Genomic DNA, 18,522 nt, shown 5'->3' with positions numbered 1-18,522 from the left:
CCAGGCCTGATTGCCATCAGCCGGGTCTGGAGGCGTGGCCTGAGGGGAGAAAGAGTCAGGGGATGGAGGCCTCGTTATCTCTTCCACCTGGCCTGCCTCTGGCTCCTGGAGCTGGAGGGAAGCCGGTGCTCCCGAGGTAAGTCCTGATGGCCCTTCCCCCTCAATTTCCAAGTCACGTTCTGGCAGGGGGCCCAGCTCGGGGGGGGGGCGCAGACACAACAGCTTACAGGTTCACCATCACAGGCCTAGGCACAGACGCCCACCGACTTCCAGCACAGAAATCCCAAATCTGGAGGGGGGGAGCTCTACCTGTTGGGGCAGTGTGATGCTCTCCTGCTCATAAAACTCGGTGGTCTGCTTGGGTTTGATCTGCAGGCTGAGCCCCTTTTCGAAGGCCTGGTGTTCCAGCATGAGGGTGGAGCGGAACCAGAGGTTGTGGGTCTTCCCCAGGTACTTCAGCACACAGGGCCTGATGGGGGTGGGCGGCACGCACTGGGACATGGCTTCCACGAAGCAGTTCAAGGCACTCGGCTGGCAGTCACGCTGCACCTGGTGGCTTCCGCTGCACAAGAACGGGCTGATTTCACCAGCAAGAGCCTAAAAAAAAAAAAAACGGGGGCGGGGGAGAAACCAGCCATTATACCAAGGGCAAAGTTGGCATCGCGAGCAGTAATTATGCTCTCAGCGGGTACCTGGTGCTTCAAAGGGCGGCACTACAGCTGATCAGCGCTGTAGGCGGCTAGTAGACCGGTGCCTCTATTTTTAAAGAAGGTAGACCGGTGCCTCCCCAAAAAAAGGCAATTAGTAGACCGGTGCCTCTATTTTTAAAGAAGGTAGACCGGTGCCTCCCAAAAAAAAGGCAATTAGTAGACCGGTGCCTCTATTTTTAAAGAAGGTAGACCGGTGCGCTCTCAAGTTTTGTATACTTTATTATTTTTATTATTTATTATTATTGGCCATGCCCATTCAGTCACCTGACCACCAAGCCACGCTCACCAATTAAGCCACGCCCACATAACCAGTAGGGAAAATTTTTAGATTTCACCCCTGATTAAAACTCCAGAACTGTTTTTCTCACAAGGAACAGGGCTAAAGTGCAGGACTGAGCCTCTTACAATATTCAGAATGCAGCTCTGGCCGTTTCAAGCCAGGCATGGAAACATTTCAGGTTTGCCTTTCAGCTGCCTGTGCCAAATCGTTTGGATTCAGCAAACCAATCAAACATGATCAATCAAGGACTTGTTTTCTCTGCCTGCCACCAGCAGGTTATGTAGAACTGGCGGAGTCCACGTCGGATCGATCAGTCAGTCAGCCCGCGAACATGTTGTTCCTTTCACGCAAATCATAGCATCTCAGGCTGGAATCCTTTCCTGGTCCTGGAGAAGGGCCTTTATTTATTTATTTTCTTTGCAAATTACAACTCGGAGAGGGAGAAGGAGGGGAAGAGAGAGAGAAGGAGGAAGAGGAGAGGAAGAGAGGGAAGGAGGAGGGAGAGGGAGAGGGAAAGGGAAAGGGAGAGGGAGGGAGAGGGAAATGAAGGGAGGGAGGGAGGGAAGGAAGGGAGGAAGAAAAAGAGAAAGAGAAAGAGAAAGGGGGAATGAAAGAAGGAAGGAGGAGGAGGAAAGAGAAAGAAAGAGAAAGAGAAAGGGGGAATGAAAGAAGGAAGGGAGGGAGGGAGGAAAAGAGAAAGAAAGAGAAAGAGAAGGGGGAATGAAAGAAGGAAGGAAAGGAGGGAGGGAGGGAGGGAGGGAGGGAGGGAGGGAGGAAGGAAGGAAGGAAGGAAGGAAGGAAGGAAGGAAGGAAGGAAGGAAGGAAGGGCCTCTGGTGGCTCAGACTGCTAAGACAGTCTGTTATTAACCCAGCTGCTTGCAATTACTGCAGGTTCTAGTCCCACTAGGCCCAGGGTTGACTCAGCCTTCCATCCTTTATAAGGTAGGTAAAATGAGGACCCAGATTGTTGGGGGCAATAAGTTGACTTTGTATATAATATACAAATGGATGAAGACTATTGCTTAACACATTGTAAGCCGCCCTGAGTCTTCGGAGAAGGGCGGGATATAAATTCAAATTTTAAAAAAAAAGGAAGGAAGGAAGGAAGGAAGGAAGGAAGGAAGGAAGGAAGGAAGGAAGGAAGGAAGGAAGGAAGGAAGGACCAAAATATTTCACCAGTTTTTCATCACCGTTTTTTCTTTCCCAAAATGACACTCACATGCTGCTGTCTGTCTGAAAGGATTTTCCACAATCTGGAAAACAGCTGGATCCAAGTTTTTTCAGCCAAAGGGGTGGAAATGTGACAAAGCTGAACGAAGGCACTTAGCAGGGCTCCCGTCTGGAACAAAATTGCTGGTTAGTCATACTCAACGATGAAGAAGAGGAAGCTAATTTACCCCACCAGAAGGAAGAAAGAAGGAAGGAGGGAGAAGCCATCCCTAAAAGTACAACCAGAAGCCTGCAGGTTTACTCCAACTACCCAAGAACACACATCTGGAGGTGTGGAGCTAGGAAAGGCTACGAGATAGACCAGCAACCCAGAGATCTCATCCTGTGTGGTGGCGCAGTGGTTAGAATGCAGAATTTCAGGCGGACTCTGACCACTGCCAGGAGTTCGATCCTGACCAGCTCAAGGTTGACTCAGCCTTCCATCCTTCCGAGGTCATTAAAACGAGGACCCACATTGTTGGGGGCAAGAGGCTGACTCTGTAAACCGCTTAGAGAGGTGCTGTAAAAGCACTATGAAGCGGTATATAAGTCTGCTATAGCTAAGGCAGGCAGGCAGAAAGCCATGGTGGCGCAGTGGTTAGAATGCATTATTGCCGGCTATCTCTGCCACTGTCAGGAGTTCGATCCTGACTGGCTCAAGTTTGACCTAGTGGCAGCAAAGATTGGCAAAAAGGATCAGAAATCAATTTGATGCATGTGAAGATTTTAGCTGGGAAGATTTTAGCATGTTGCAACAATCCTGAGCCACGGTGGCACAATGATTAGACTGCAGGCTACTTCTACTGACTGCCGGTTGCCGGCTGCCTGAAATTTGGCAGTTCGAATCTCACCAGGCTCAAGGTTGACTCAGCCTTCCATCTTTCCGAGGTGGGTAAAATGAGGACCCAGATTGTTGGGGGCAATGTGCTAACATTGTAAACCAATGACAGAGGGCTGCAAAAGTACTAAGAAGCGGTATATAAGTCTACGTGATGTGGTTATAATAACCCAGCAGACCAACTGGGGACGGGGGATGGATTATAACCCCAACATGCTATGAGAGACACCCTAATGAATGACCTGCAACACAACCGCCCTCCCACCCAAAGGGGTTTCAGTAGCGTGCGCACCGCAGAATAGGTTTCGATGCTTCAAAGGGCCCTGTGCCATTCCAGGGGGAGCATCAACTCGCTCACCTTCACCTCGCGCAAAGAGTCCAGGAATTTGTCGTGGCGGTTGGTTAACATGTGCAACTGGTTCCCAATGTCCTTTTCGGAGAGTTCTTTGGTTTTTGGGGTGCTCGTCTGATCTCCGGGAGCCAGCTCGATGTCTATCTCGACATCCTGTTTTGCAAAGGGGAGAAGGCCAGAGTTTTGCAACCAGACATGTTCAATGTCTCTACGTACGCAATGTATAGGAATACAGGAAAATCTGGAGTTACGGCCGTGATAAAGGCTGCCCATCTCATGACAGTCAATTTTATGGCCTTTGTTTTGTGTGGCGATCACTAAGGGACTGCTATGGCCATTTAACAATCACTGCCGTTGCTAAGCAAAGGCCGCCATCGTTAAGCAAACCATTGGTTCACAACAGGCACGGGTTTTTGCCAAAAAAAGGGAAGTCAACGTCAGTTTTCGGCAAAAAACTGTCATAAAATGCAGTCACGTGACCGTGGGATGGTGCCAATGGCCATACGGTTGAAATAAAACTTTACCTCTTCTTTGGATTCGCTGTTTTCTCGATCATGAGGTTCCTGCTTGATGTGGGTCACCATGGCGAAGGCTGCCCGGTCGTGACTATCCGCCAAGTTGATCACATTTGTGATGGAGGGAAGTGTGGCTCCTTGACAGCTGGTCCCGATCGTTGTGTTTCTTTCACAAACCGCCAGCAGGAGCTGGAAAGGGTTAAAAAAGAGAGAGAGAGAGAGAGAGGATGGAGACCCAACCCGCAGACTTGGTTAACCGCTTTAGACCAGGGCTGCCCAAACCCTGGTCCAACAACACTGGCAGTGTTGAGGCGGGGGTGTGTGTTCTTGATGGTTGCTAGATTTGGGTGTTCTTTACAGTTAGCTTGTTTGGCTGAGTTGGGGTAGTTTGTTTCTTGACTGTTGGTCTAGTATAGGGGTCTGCAAACTTGGCTCTTTTAAGACTTGTGGACGGAATTCTGGGAGTCGAAGTCCACATGTCTTAAAAGAGCCAAGTTTGCAGACCCCTGGTCTAGTATTAATTTTGGGGTTATTCCGCTTATCTGGGTATTGATTGCTGGCGAGAAAGTGTTTCCTTTATGCCTTGTCGTAACAGAATAATAGAGTTGGAAGGGACCTTGGAGGTCTTGTAGTCCAACCCCCTGTACGCCATTTCAAATGGTTGTCCAATTTTATTCTTCAAAACCTCCAGCGTTGGAGCACCCACAACTTCTAGAGGCGAGTTGTTCCACTGACTCGTTGTGGTGTCAGGAAATTTCTCCTTAGTTCTAGGTTGGTTCCCTCCTGGATTCGTTTCCATCCGTTGCTTCTTTCTCCTGCCTTCTGGTGCTTTTGGAAAACAGGTTGACACCCCCCCACTCTTCTTTTTGGCAGCCCCTCAAATACCAGAACACTGCTATCATGTCACCTCTAGACCTTCTGTTCACTAAACCAGACAATTCCTGCAACTGTTTCAGCCTCTAGTCCGGTGATGGCTAACCATTTTGTCGTTGCGTGCCAAAAGCGCACGCACATGTGCCTCCACCCATAATGCAATGACCACTTCCCCCGCCCCCATGCATGCGCACACGATCCCCCCCATGCTCCCCACGCATGTGTGCACTCTCCCCACACTCCCCCCACCCCACGTGCTTGTGTACGCTCCACGACCCCACACACATCCGCCCCACCCCAATTTGGGTCTAGCAGGACTCCCTGCAGCCTCCTGGGACCAAAAAGGGGCTGCTGGGGGGGGGCACTAAACCTCCTGCACTCCCCCCACCCCCACCCCGTATGCATGCATGACCCCCGCCGGGTATATGCACGTATCTCCCGCATGCGCCTCATCCCCCACGCATGCGCGGCAGAGACCTGAAAATCAGCTGGCTGGCGGGGGGCGAGCGCGCATGCGGAGTGGAGCTGAGCTGGGCTGCGGCTCGTGTGCCCACAGAGAGGGCTCCGCGTGCCACGGCCCTTAATCACCTTCTTGTCTTTTCTGTTCCAAGGCAGATTGTTGTGCCTCGTCCTCCCTCCTCTCCTCAGTCGGGCCCCTCCCGTCTCCAACCGGGCCTGTTATCAGACTCCAAGTCTGATAATGAAGATGAATGGCCTGTCGTGCCTCCAGCCCCCGGCCCTGGCCCCATGCCCAGAGAGGAGGTCAGGAGTGAACAGACAAGCCCGAGAAACGTCACTCCTACAGCGTGTGAGCAGGAAGCCAGCCACGTGCTGGAATTACTGACAGCAGATCCAGCTGAAGAGAATTCAAAGTGGGAGGATCCTTGCTTCCGGAGATCTGAGAGGTGACGCCAGCAGAAGGGAGGGAGGGGCAGGCCTAGATAAATGCTGAGTCATGGAGCCACACCCCACAGCCTATATAAAGGACCTGCTTTTGGCATTCCAACCTTGAGTCAAGCAAAGTCTTATCTAGTTCGCTGCTATCGGACCCTATTGCTGAAGTCACAACTTGGACTCCTGCCTGCCCTGATAAACCTCAAAGGAATTTGACAAGCTGCAGAGGCTTCGTTGCCACGCTTGATATGGACTTCCTAGACACGGGCGTCGGAGGGGGAGTGGGACACAACACAGATAGAGAAAATCCAACCTCTTTGTATCCTCACCTCGATGCACTGCTTGATCCAGAAATGGTTTCCCATGGCTTCCCAGTTTTGAGAACAGGTGATGTACAGCAGCCGCTCGTAGACCCGCCGTTTCATAGAGCTGTCAAAGACCTCAAAAAATTTAGCCCGGATGAGAGGCTGGGTGCATCGGAGGCCGGAGAGAAAAGCTGGCTCAAGTTTGGCAGTCAGCTCGCTCCCCGAAAGGTTCTCATCCCTAAGAAGAAACAAAAAAGAGGAGGAACTAGGCTCCAGTGACGTCACCCTCCTGCTGGGTGCTCAAACAGAGCACTCCGTGTTAGAAGATTGTAAAAGTCAGTGAAACAGAAAATAAATCACTGTTCACTGAGCTTAGCATAATCTCTGGGTGAAAGAGATTATCAGAATTGTGGAAGAGTGGCAGGTCTGACAGGGGGTTTGCTCTTAAGAGCGAATTTTCCTGGATTTATGACCCCACCGAATTCCACTCCTTCCAACTTCAGCACGCCCCTGTTTTTATCAGGGAAAAGGAGAGGAATGTTGCTTCTGCTCTAGAGAACTTATTAAATTGATTGATATTCCAAGCAGACGGGAATTTCACAAGCGTCCGAACTTTGATGTAGAATCAGCACGGCAAGTACCGACTCCCTTTTTGAAATTTGAAACCTTTCTTTGTCTTTGATTAATTGACTTTTAAAATGGCGTCTAAAAGTGAAAGTAAAATTTTTTAGTACGATGAAGCAGCGTTACTTGTGGATTGTTACAAACGGAGTTTTTTTTATACTGAAAGGAGGGAAGGAGAGTTATTAAGTTTGAATTCCTGATTCTTTTGAAGACAGAATGGCAGCTAAACCTTTAAAGCCTTCTGGAAGAAGGGGATCTGAACCAAGTCTTGAGGAAATATTGAAAGAACAATTAAAACTTTCTGAAGATAGGCAAAAAGAGATGATGGAGAATTTTAATGCAAAAATAAGAGAAGATATTCTTATGGCAGTTCAAGGACTGAGTAAAAAAGTTGTAGGATTGGGAGTGGAAATGCAACAGATCTCTCTGTCAAATAAGTATTTAGAAGATGAAATGAAAGGTGTTCAGAAAATAGTGGATCAAAATGAAGATCAGGTTGTGATATTACAATATAAACTTATGGAAGGAGCTCTTAGAATTCGTGGTATGCAAGAAGAGCGTGAGAAGACTTAAGAAAAATTATATCAGAAGCATTGGCTGAATTTATTGAAGCGGACCCCAAGAGGTAGCTTACCAAATTGATAAAATATATAGAGTTAATTCTTGGATTGCAAGACAGAGAAAGCTTCCTCGGGACATTGTGGTTTATTTTGTGAAAAGGACTATGAGAAATCAAATTCTGCAAGTTTCATATCAGACAACTTTAAAATTGGAGAACAGGAGTTGAAGGTGTTGAAAGAGATTCCTTCAAAGATGTTAAGAGACAGGAAGCAATTTGCTTTTTTTACACAAGAACTTAAAAAACATCAGATTCAATTCAGATGGGAGGTGCCAGTTGGACTGACACTATTCTATCAAGGAAGGAGATATAGAATTGACACGGTTTTAAAGGCAAAGGATTTTCTTTCTACAGTTTTGAAAGTCGAAATAGAAGTGATAGAAAACTTCAAGAGACTCAAGAAGGCGTGGTGACCCAAGAGCCTTTATTGCTGCCAGTATTAGAGGAACCACAAGAGCAAAGGGTGACAAGAGGAGCCCTTAAGCGTAAAGAAGAGCAACAGTCTCAAAGTAAAAGTCAGGATCCCATTATGGAAGCTGTGGGAGGAGCTAGACGGAAGATACCGGAGGAGGAGCTTCCGTTGTCTGCTTCAAAGCTTCAGGAGGCCAGTAATGGCAAATAGAATCTTGTCATGGAATGTTAATGGCTTGAATTCAGCTCAGAAAAGAAGGAAAATATTTCACTACTTGAAACAATTTAAAAATGATGTGATTTGTTTGCAAGAGACACATATAAAATTATCAGACCAAAAATATTTAATTAATTCAAAATTGGGTAACCATTTTGTTGCATCAGCTTTGGAAAAGAAGCATGGAATTGTTGTATATATCAGGAAGGATATACCAGCTAAACTAATTGAGGCAGATATTCAAGGAAGATTTATTGCTATTGAACTTGTGATAGATGCAAAAAGACTTTGTTGATAGGTATTTATGCACCTAATCAGCAACAAGAAAAGTTTTACAAAATGTTACATGAGAGGTTGACCCTCTGGGATTATAGTTCGTTTATTTTATTAGGAGACTGGAATGGAGTAATTGATACAAGAAGGGATAAGAGAACTCCTCCAAGAAGATACCTATACATGCAAAATTACCAAAATCTTTTTGAAATGATGGAAGACTTTGAGTTTAGAGATATATGGAGGTTACGGAATCCAGATGAGAGAGATTTTACTTTTTTCTGATAGGCATCAATCTTTTTCACGCATTGATTTTATTTTAATTTCTAATGACTTGCTTTCTAGGGTGAAGAAAACGAAGATATTTTCGAGGTGTTTAACTGACCATAGCCCAGTATGGATGGAATTATTACAAGGGAAAAAAGGTGGTAGAACATGGAGGTTGAATGAAAATCTGTTTAGATATGAGGATAATGTAACTTATTGTAAGAAACAGTTAAAAGAATTTTTTGATTTTAATATGTACAAAGGGACACCTATAGGAACTGTGTGGGAAGCGAGCAAAGCGTTTATTAGAGGATATTGATTTATTTGGACAACAGGCAAAGGAATAATAAACAAAAGCAGCGAGATATTTGGAGGATGAAATTCAGAGGAAGCAACAGTTATTAATTCAAAACCCACAAGATCATAAACTTAAAGAGGCTATAAAAATATTACAGAGTCAATTTAATATGTTAATGGCAGACCAGGTGGCAACGAATATACAATATGCTAAACATAATACTTTTTGTAATGCAAATAAACCTGGGAGATGGTTGGCATATAATTTAAGGAAGAAACAGAAAGCACGTGTCATACAAAAAATAGAATATAAAGGTAAAGAGACATATCAACAGGATAAAATTAAAAAGGCATTCTCAGAATTTTATACTGCACTATATGCAAAAGACAAAATATTGGATAGGGAGATTTATGATTATTTGAAAGATTATAAGGTGAATATTCTAACATTAGAACAGAGGAGGAGCTGAACCGCCGATAGCTACTGGAGAAATAGTGGAGGCAATTAAACAATTAAAATGGGAAAACCCTGGTACAGATGGTCTTACAGCAACTTATTATAAAAACACAGGATGAAATATTAGGCCCACTTAAAGAATTATTTAATCAGATACAATTAGGGTGGAATACCCCGTCATGGAAAACATCTTTTATTTCACTGATACCAAAGAGGAGCAAGACTGCTCTAAACCTGGTAACTATAGGCCGATTTCACTTTTAAATAATGATTATAAGATTTTGTAAAAATAATAGCAAATAGATTAATGTTAGTTTTACAACAAAGAATTCATACTGATCAATCTGGTTTTATAAAAGGGAGGCAGATGAGGAATAATGTTAGACAGATTATTAATATATTGGAATATTTGGAAAGAAGAATACTTCAGCGGCACTTATTTTTTTGGATGCAGAGAAAGCCTTTGATCGATTGCATTGGGATTTTTTATTTAAATTAATAGAGAAAATGCAATTTGGAGACTGTTTTATTAGAATAATTAAAGCGATTTATGGAGAGCAAACAGCACAGATTATAGTAAATGGTAGTTTGACAGAAGTTATTAAGATTGCGAAAGGAACAAGACAGGGATGTCCCTTATCACCATTATTGTTTGTTTTGACTCTGGAACCATTATTAGATAAAATACGAGAATTAATGAAAATAGAGGAATTAAGATTAGACAATATGAGTACAAAGTTAGAGCTTTTGCAGATGATGTAGTGGTTACGTTAATGAATCCTATAAATTCAAGTAGATTTTGTTGGAAGTAATTGATAAATATGGAAAGGTATCAGGATTTAAAATAAATCAGAAAAAACAAAAGTGATAATTAAAAATATGTCTATACAACAGAAACAAAAACTAGAGGAAATGACAGGATTTGAGGTAGTAAAAAGGTTAAATATTTAGGGTCTATATTAGCTCATCGAACAAGAAACTTTATAAGAATAATTATGACTTGCTATGGCAAAAGTTCAGAATGATATGAATGGCTGGAAGAAATTGCAGTTATCCCTATTGGGAAGGATTATGCTATTAAAATGAATGTGTTACCTAGATTTTGTTTCTGTTCCAGATGATACCTATAATTAAAAAGGATAAAAATTTGGAAGATTGGCAGAGTGGGATTAATAAATTTATATGGCAGGGTAAAAGGCGAGGTTAAAATGAAAATAATACAGGATTCACGGGAAAGAGGTGGTTTAAGAATGCCTAATTTTAAACTATATTATGAAGCAGTAACCCTCTCAGTAATAAGTGACTGGTTTAACTTAACAGAGGAAAGAATTTTGAATATAGAAGGTTATGACTTGTTATATGGATGGCATGCGACTTATTTTATGGAAAAAAGTGGATAGGGCTTTTAAGAATCATGTGTTGAGAAGTGCTCTTTATGGTCTGGAATAAATATTCCTATAAATTAGATTATAAGATTCCTATATGGGCGAGCCCTAGACATGCAATAGAGAATATAAATATAGAACAGAAACAGGAAATGATTACATATAAAGAACTTTTGTATGCTGAAGGAGGTAGATTGCAATTAAAATCATTACAGGTATTAAATGAAGAAGGGAGGAATTATACTTGGTTTCAATATGGGCAAATAAGTGCTAGATGGAAAGAAGATCAAAAAATTGGTATAATGCAAAGGGAGGAAAATTTAATAAAGCAAATTAGAAATCAGACCCAGGAGCATATAAAGAGATTGTATAATGTGTTGCTTGAAATAGATTCGGAAAAGGATTTGGTAAAGGATTGTATGATAAAATGGGCACAGAATATTCAGGAACCAATAATGTTGGAAACATGGGAGAAAATTTGGGTTAGAAATGTTAAGTTTACACAAGCACAGAATTTAAGGGAAAATTTTTATAAGATGTTTTATAGATGGCATTTAGATCCCAAAAAATTATCATGTATGTATCCTAATATCCAAGCGAAATGTTGGAGGTGTGATTGTGATGATGCTACATATTTTCATATTTGGTGGACTTGCAAGAAAATTAAGGTCTTTTGGATAAGAATTTGGTGGATTATTCAAAATGTACTGAAGAAGAAGATAAAGTTCCTGCCACAATTTTTCCTTTTGGGAATTATAATGGATTGTACAGGGATTGAGACTAAACTGATTTTGAACTTAATAACAGCAGCAAGACTGTTGATTGGACAATACTGGAAGAAAGAAGAGATACCTACAATAGAAGAATGGATATTGAAAGTTATTAACTTGGCTGAGATGGCTAAAATCTCAGCGTTTTTAAAGGACAATACGCAGGAAAGATATTTAATTGAATGGAAAAATGGATTGATTATCTACAAAACAGATATCAGATAAAGAAATATCAGTTTGCCTTTGAATAATTAGAAAGTTATTTTATGTAGGGGGGGGGGGGTTGGGAGACGAAAAGCTTTGGATGTGGTTATTTGGATTGGACTTTACCTTGTGATTGACCCGGGAAGCCGGGGGTGGGGGAGGGAGGGGGATGTTTTGTTTTTTTTTTTTTTGGGAGGGAGGGGGAAAAAAGGGGGAAAATGTTTTTGTTTTTTTTAAAACTCTTTCAATAAAAAAAAAAAAAAAAAAAAAAAGAGGAGGAACTTAAGTTACTCCTGGTTGTTTGTTTTTTTGCAGTTGTCTCAGAAGCTTCCGTTGAGGTTGAAAGGATTAGCCAGTGACATCCCTGTTGCCCTGGGGATGCTGAGTCGGGGGCTCCTTTCATGTCCGCGACAGGAGCTGGAGAGAAGGACAGGAGCTCAATCCCGCCCCAAGGCAGCCGTCGGGTCTCGAACGTGGGTTTGTTAACTTCCTGCCCAGTGTTCCAATCGCTTGAGCCACCCCGCTCCACTCCTGGCAGTAAAGGTTTAAAAATAATTAAGGGAGAGACACGGAATAAGTTCACCGGCAGGAGTCAGCTAACGAGAAAGCTCTTCCTGGACATTACAGGTAGTCTTTGATTTATGGCCATAATGGAACTTGGTCATGAGAGTCGCAAAGTGGGTCACTCGCGTGACTGGCTGGATTTCATGAGCTATTTTTGTGGCATTCGTTAAGCAAACATTGTGGTCGTAAAGCACCCGCAGCAGTCATTAAATGAACCCATTGGGCGTTTTTGCAGGAAACTGGATTTTCAGCAAAGGCGTTATAAATCACAATTATGTGGTTATGAGCCTCGGTCGCACAGTGGTTGAGTGCAGTACTGCAGGCTACTTCTGCTGACCGCCGGCTGACTGCAATTTGGCAGTTCGAATCTCACCAGGCTCAAGGTTGGACTCAGCCTTCCATCCTTCCGAGGTGGGTAAAATGAGGATCCACATTGTTGGGGGCAAGAGGCTGACTCTGTAAACTGCTTAGAGAGGGCTATAAATCCCTGTGAAGTGGTATATAAGTCTTAAGCGCTATTGCTATTACTCTTCCTTTTCTTTCTTCCTTCCTTCCTGCCTGCCTGCACAGTGGTTAGAATGCAGTATTGCAGGCTAATTTAGCTGCTGACTTCAAGGAGTTCGATCCTGACTGGCTCAAAGTTGACACAGCCTTCCGTCCTTCCGAGGTGGATAAAATGAGGAGCCAGATTGTTGGGAGCAATAGGCTGAATCTGTAAACCGCTTAGAGAGGGGATGTAAAGCTCTGTGAAGCGGTATATAAGTCTAAGTGCTATTGCTATTTTCCTTCCTTCCTTCCTTCCTTCCTTCCTTCCTTCCTTCCTTCCTTCCTTCCCTGTGATTAGAATGCAGTATTGCAGGCTAATTCAGCTGCTGACTGCCAGCAGTTCGATCCTGACCGGCTCACGGTTGACTCATCCTTCCGGGATGGGTAAAATGAGGAGCCAGATTGTTGGGGGCGATATGACGATTCTGTAAACTGCTTAGAGAGGGGATGTAAAGCTCTGTGAAGCGGTATACATGTTTAAGTGCTGTGGCTAGGTGGCCTTGGGACGCCGGTTGCCGAGTGCCGAAAATGAGGTCACTTTACTGAACGGAAAGTTTGCTTGGTAAGCCAAACTGCTAACAAAGTCTAACTGTTCTCCAGAAGAGTGCAAAGAAATCAATTTAGCCGATTACAAAATTCCCACTGAATTTTCTTTAAAAAAAAAAAAAAAGGCTTTAACTCCTATAGCAGGGGCCCCCAAACCCCAGGCCCTGGCCCATTCGCAATCGGGCTGTGAGAGCTGTCGGGCAGCGTGCTCACACACCTGGGTGCAGCTCAATTTGCAGTCGAACTGCGTCTTCATGTGCATGTCCACTAGCCCACCACTTGCATTGAGTTGATCTGTGCATAGGTGCAACATGCGTGTCAGCCCAGCTGTTTGCGCAGCCTGGTTTCCCCTCTGCGCCCCCGACAAGCTCAGCCATAAAGATTGGTGACCCCTGATCACCAATCTTGGGGGGATTGGGGGATTGGGGGTGGGATCTCTTTTCTTTAGAAGAACCGACAAGAGATTGAAGTTAAGGTTTGGGCGGCGGGGACAAAAGCTACAACCTTGGGGAACCGCAAAATTGATCGTTTCCTTCCCCCCCACCTCATCACCGCAACCATCCCCAATCCCTAGGCTTTTGACTTCGAAAGATGAATAATGCCTTCTTAAGGTCACACACATGGCGCAAATTATGAACCGTGGGACTCGACCGGGGGGTGATTAATTGCCATAATTTACCTGTAGACGTAGTTAACAAGGTCTAAGAAGTGAGCGTTTAATTCAAGGTCCTCAGGAAAACGTTTTTCAATGTAGGTCATCATTTTTACCAGCAGAATGGACTTCTCGCGCAGCGTTGGAATCTGTTTGGGGGTGGGGGAAAAGACAGAGAGAGAGAGAGAGAGAGAGGAAGGGAGGGAGGGAAAGAGAGAGAGAGGGAGGGAGGGAAAGAGAGAGGGAGGGAGGGAGGGAAAGAGAGAGATAGAGGGAGGGAGGGAAAGAGAGAGAGAGAGAGGAGGAGGGAGAGAGAGAGAGGAGGTAGGAAAGAGAGAGAGAGAGGAGGAGAGAGAGGAGGAGGGAAAGAGAGAGAGAGGAAGGAGGAAGAGAGAGAGAGAGGAGGAGAGAGAGGAGGAGGAAGAGAGAGAGGAGGAGGAAGAGAGAGAGGAGGGAGAGAGAGGAGGAGGAAGAGAGAGAGGAGGAGGGAGAGAGAGGAGGAGAGAGGAGAGAGAGGAGGGAGAGAGAGAGAGAGGAGGGAGAGAGGAGGGAGGGAGGAAGAGAGAGAGGAGGAGGAAGAGAGAGAGGAGGAGAGAGAGGAGGAGGAAGGAGGAAAGGAAAGAGAGAGAGAAAAATGTTCCTTTTTTCATTTTTTCCTCAGCTTTGTTGTTTCCCAAAGAAGGCAAAAGAACAGCTGTCGGTAAACTTAGCTCACTTTTGAAATCATCTTTCAGTAAAACGCACAAGTCAGGACTATAATTGGGACCAGAGCTTCCTTTCTGTTGGCTAAGAGAGTCGTGGCCGGTTTTATGACCATTTTGGCTCATGGTTGTTAAGCAAATCATTGCTGTTATGGGCCGTTGGAGGAGAAGGGGGGGACATCAAAATTTTGAAGCTAGGTTGTAAGTACTACTGGGAAGGTCTCTCGTCACTTTTAACAATCACTAAGCCATCGGTCATAAGTCGAGGAATACCTAAATCATCTGTATCAATACTGACTTTCATGGCTATGGCAGGACTTGAACTCACCATCTCCCAGTGATTCACCCAAAATCATCCAGCTGGCATTCTTGGCTAAGGAGGGACTACAATTCACTGGCTCCTGGTGATTGGCCTAAAATCACCCAGCTGGCTTTCTTGGCTAAGGCAAAACTAGAACTCACCATCTCCTAGTGATTAGCCTAAAGTCACCCAGCCAGCTTTCTTGGCTACGGAGGGACTACAATTCAATGTCTCCTGGTGATTCCCCCAAAGTCACCCAGCTGGCTTTCATCCCTAAGGCAGAACTAGAATTCACCATTTCTGGTGATTAGACCAAAGTCACCCAGCCGGCTTTCATGGCTAAGGAGGGACTACAATTCACTGTCTCCTGGTGACTGGCCTAAAGTCATCCAGCCGGCTTTTATGCCTAAGGCGGGACTAGAATTCACCATCTCCTGGTGATTCATCCAAAGTCACCCAGCTGGCGTTCATAGACTAATGTGGAACTATAATTCACCGTCTCCCCCTTTCTAGCCAGGTGCCTTAACCATAAGGCCAGGTTCAAGTGTATTCTTCCCCTCTCCATAATTCCCGCTAGGTTACCTGGTTAGCCGCCATGGACGAACTGTTTTTCACCCACTCTTCCACAATTTTGACCACCGCACGCAGAATTTTGGCATCGCTTGATTTTTCAATCAGAGAGGTGAGGATGCCCTGAATGAAGTTCTTCCTCATCTCCATGCTCATCATAGCCAGGCGGGTCTTCACTAAGTCCAAACTCAGCATAACCAACTCGCTGGTGCCAGCTGCAAACACAACCAAGATAGCAACCAGGATCGAGTGAGGTTCAACCAATGGGCAGGCAGGCAGGCGAGGGGAGTGGCTGGGAGGGGAGGGGCGAGTAGAGGCCATCAAGGTGCCCCTCGACGCGAGTGACATTGAGTTGGCCACACCCAGTCACATGACCACCTAGCCACGCCCATCCAGCTGGTCATTAGGCAGATCATATTAATGGTCCGCGGGATTTAAAATGATGAATTTAGTGGTCCCTGAGGTCTGAAAGGTTGGGGACCCCTGCTCCAAAGCACCTGAAGGCCAGACAAGGAATAATGGATGGAAACTGAACAAGGAGAGATTCAACCTAGAAATAAGGAAAAATTTTCTGACAGTGAGAACAAGGGGCCTCTGGTGGCTCAGACTGGTAAGACAGTCTGTTATTAACAGCAGCTGCTTGCAATTACTGCAGGTTCAAGTCCCACCAGGCCCAAGGTTGACTCAGTCTTCCATCCTTTATAAGGTAGGTAAAATGAGGACCCAGATTGTTGGGGGCAATAAGTTGACTTTGTGTATAATATACAAATGGATGAAGACTATTGCTTGACATAGTGTAAGCCGCCCTGAGTCTTTGGAGAAGGGCGGGATATAAATGCAAATAAATAAATAAATAAATAAATAAATCAACCAATGGAACTGAAGTTGCCTTCAGAATTTGTGGGAGCTTCATCACTGGAGGCTTTCAAGAAGAGACTGGGCTGCCATCGGACAGAAATGGTATAGGGTCTCCTGCTTGGGCGGGGGATTGGACTAGATGACCTACAAGGTTCCTTCAACTCTGCTGATCTGAATCTATCTCTGACGATCAAAGGCCTAGAGACTAAAACATACAATGAGTGGTTGCAGGAACTGGGCATGGCTAGTCTAGTGAAGAGAAGGACCAGAGGAGACAGGATAGCATCTTCCAATATTTGAGGGGCTGCCTCAGAGAGGAAGGGGTCAAGCTATTCTCCAAAGCACCGGAAGGCCAGACATGGAATAATGGATGGAAACTGATCAAGGAGAGATTCAACCTAGAAATAAGGACAGTGAGAACAATCAACCAATGGAACAGAAGTTGCCTTCGGAAGTTGTGGGAGCTTCATCACCGGAGGCTTTCAAAGAAGAGACTGGACTGTCATTTGTCACAGATGGTGTAGGGTTTCTTGCTTGGGTGAGGGGGGGTAGTTGGACTAGATGACCTGCAAGGCCCCTTCCAACTCTGTGAATCCGTTACCTGTATTGGCTTCCACAGTTCCTGACTGAGCCTGCTGGTTCAAATGCTCTCTCACCATCTTTTGCAGGGATCTCATGAAGACCGAAATAAGCCTGTCGATATAACTCGGATTATTGCTGCAGGCAGATTTGAGGATCATTAAAGTACCTAAAAAGGATATAAAGGAAACAGAACCGGGCGTTATTGGGAGAATAAGAACAGGATCGAACCCGTCTGTCTTGAACTGGCTATTCAACCAAGGCTATTCTGAAAGGAATAAGACAGGTTAGAACAGTGTCATCTGGCATCTGGCAATTCTAAGACCTGTGGACTTCAGAATTCTGCAGCCAGCGTGAACCCTAACTCATTAAAATACAGTCGCTTTACATCAGAGGGGTCCAAACATGTCCACTTTAAGGCTTATGGACTTCAACTCCCAGAATTCCCCAGCCAACTCTTGTACCTTTAGATCAGAGGTCTAAAGGACTCCTAAGTCTGTTCTGAATGGTCAGTAAAACAAAAATAAAAAAAAAGGATATAAAGTTCTCTCCTTTGCGGTTCTCAAAATATTAATATAAATTAAACCAGGCCATTATTTGTTTTCTTCTTTTTGTTCCTGATTACGTGCTCAATCCTAAACGGTGCGATCAACCAAAGGGCTTACCAAAAAGTTGAGAAGGGTTCGCGCTGGCAGCTTTTTCATAGTTGGTAAGTCCTTCATAAATAACTTTCCCGACAGCAGTAGAGGCCATCAAGGTGCCCCTCGACGCGAGTGACATTGAGTTGGCCACACCCAGTCACATGACCACCTAGCCACGCCCATCCAGCTGGTCATTAGGCAGATCATATTAATGGTCCGCGGGATTTAAAATGATGAATTTAGTGGTCCCTGGAGTCTGAAAGGTTGGGGACCCTGCTCCAAAGCACCTGAAGGCCAGACAAGGAATAATGGATGGAAACTGAACAAGGAGATTCAACCTAGAAATAAGGAAAATTTTTCTGACAGTGAGAACAAGGGGCCCCTGGTGGCTCAGACTGGTAAGACAGTCTGTTATTAACAGCAGCTGCTTGCAATTACTGCAGGTTCAAGTCCCACCAGGCCCAAGGTTGACTCAGTCTTCCATCCTTTATAAGGTAGGTAAAATGAGGACCCAGATTGTTGGGGGCAATAAGTTGACTTTGTGTATAATATACAAATGGATGAAGACTATTGCTTGACATAGTGTAAGCCGCCCTGAGTCTTTGGAGAAGGGCGGGATATAAATGCAAATAAATAAATAAATAAATAAATAAATCAACCAATGGAACTGAAGTTGCCTTCAGAATTTGTGGGAGCTTCATCACTGGAGGCTTTCAAGAAGAGACTGGGCTGCCATCGGACAGAAATGGTATAGGGTCTCCTGCTTGGGCGGGGGATTGGACTAGATGACCTACAAGGTTCCTTCAACTCTGCTGATCTGAATCTATCTCTGACGATCAAAGGCCTAGAGACTAAAACATACAATGAGTGGTTGCAGGAACTGGGCATGGCTAGTCTAGTGAAGAGAAGGACCAGAGGAGACAGGATAGCATCTTCCAATATTTGAGGGGCTGCCTCAGAGAGGAAGGGGTCAAGCTATTCTCCAAAGCACCGGAAGGCCAGACATGGAATAATGGATGGAAACTGATCAAGGAGAGATTCAACCTAGAAATAAGGACAGTGAG

General features: G+C 44.7%; 1 protein-coding gene across 1 annotated transcript in view; it reads right to left on the bottom strand.

Annotated features, from left to right (window-relative positions):
- The window catches only part of TRRAP (transformation/transcription domain associated protein), a 141,439-nt gene that overhangs the window by 51,235 nt on the left and 71,682 nt on the right, over positions 1-18,522 (bottom strand). Inside the window, exons 49-55 of the mRNA XM_058157098.1 lie at positions 15,393-15,595; positions 13,836-13,957; positions 6,001-6,214; positions 3,914-4,093; positions 3,396-3,542; positions 2,210-2,329; positions 310-597 (exon numbers count right to left, since the gene is read on the bottom strand). Coding sequence (XP_058013081.1) covers positions 310-597; positions 2,210-2,329; positions 3,396-3,542; positions 3,914-4,093; positions 6,001-6,214; positions 13,836-13,957; positions 15,393-15,595 — 1,274 coding nt within the window. The remainder of the gene's footprint in view (positions 1-309; positions 598-2,209; positions 2,330-3,395; positions 3,543-3,913; positions 4,094-6,000; positions 6,215-13,835; positions 13,958-15,392; positions 15,596-18,522) is intronic.

This window comes from Ahaetulla prasina, chromosome 14 (assembly GCF_028640845.1).
Source record: "Ahaetulla prasina isolate Xishuangbanna chromosome 14, ASM2864084v1, whole genome shotgun sequence".
NCBI classification, from domain to species: Eukaryota; Metazoa; Chordata; class Lepidosauria; order Squamata; family Colubridae; genus Ahaetulla; species Ahaetulla prasina.
The sequence above is the reverse complement of the archived record's forward strand: the minus strand, read 5'-3'. Positions and strand labels throughout refer to the sequence as shown.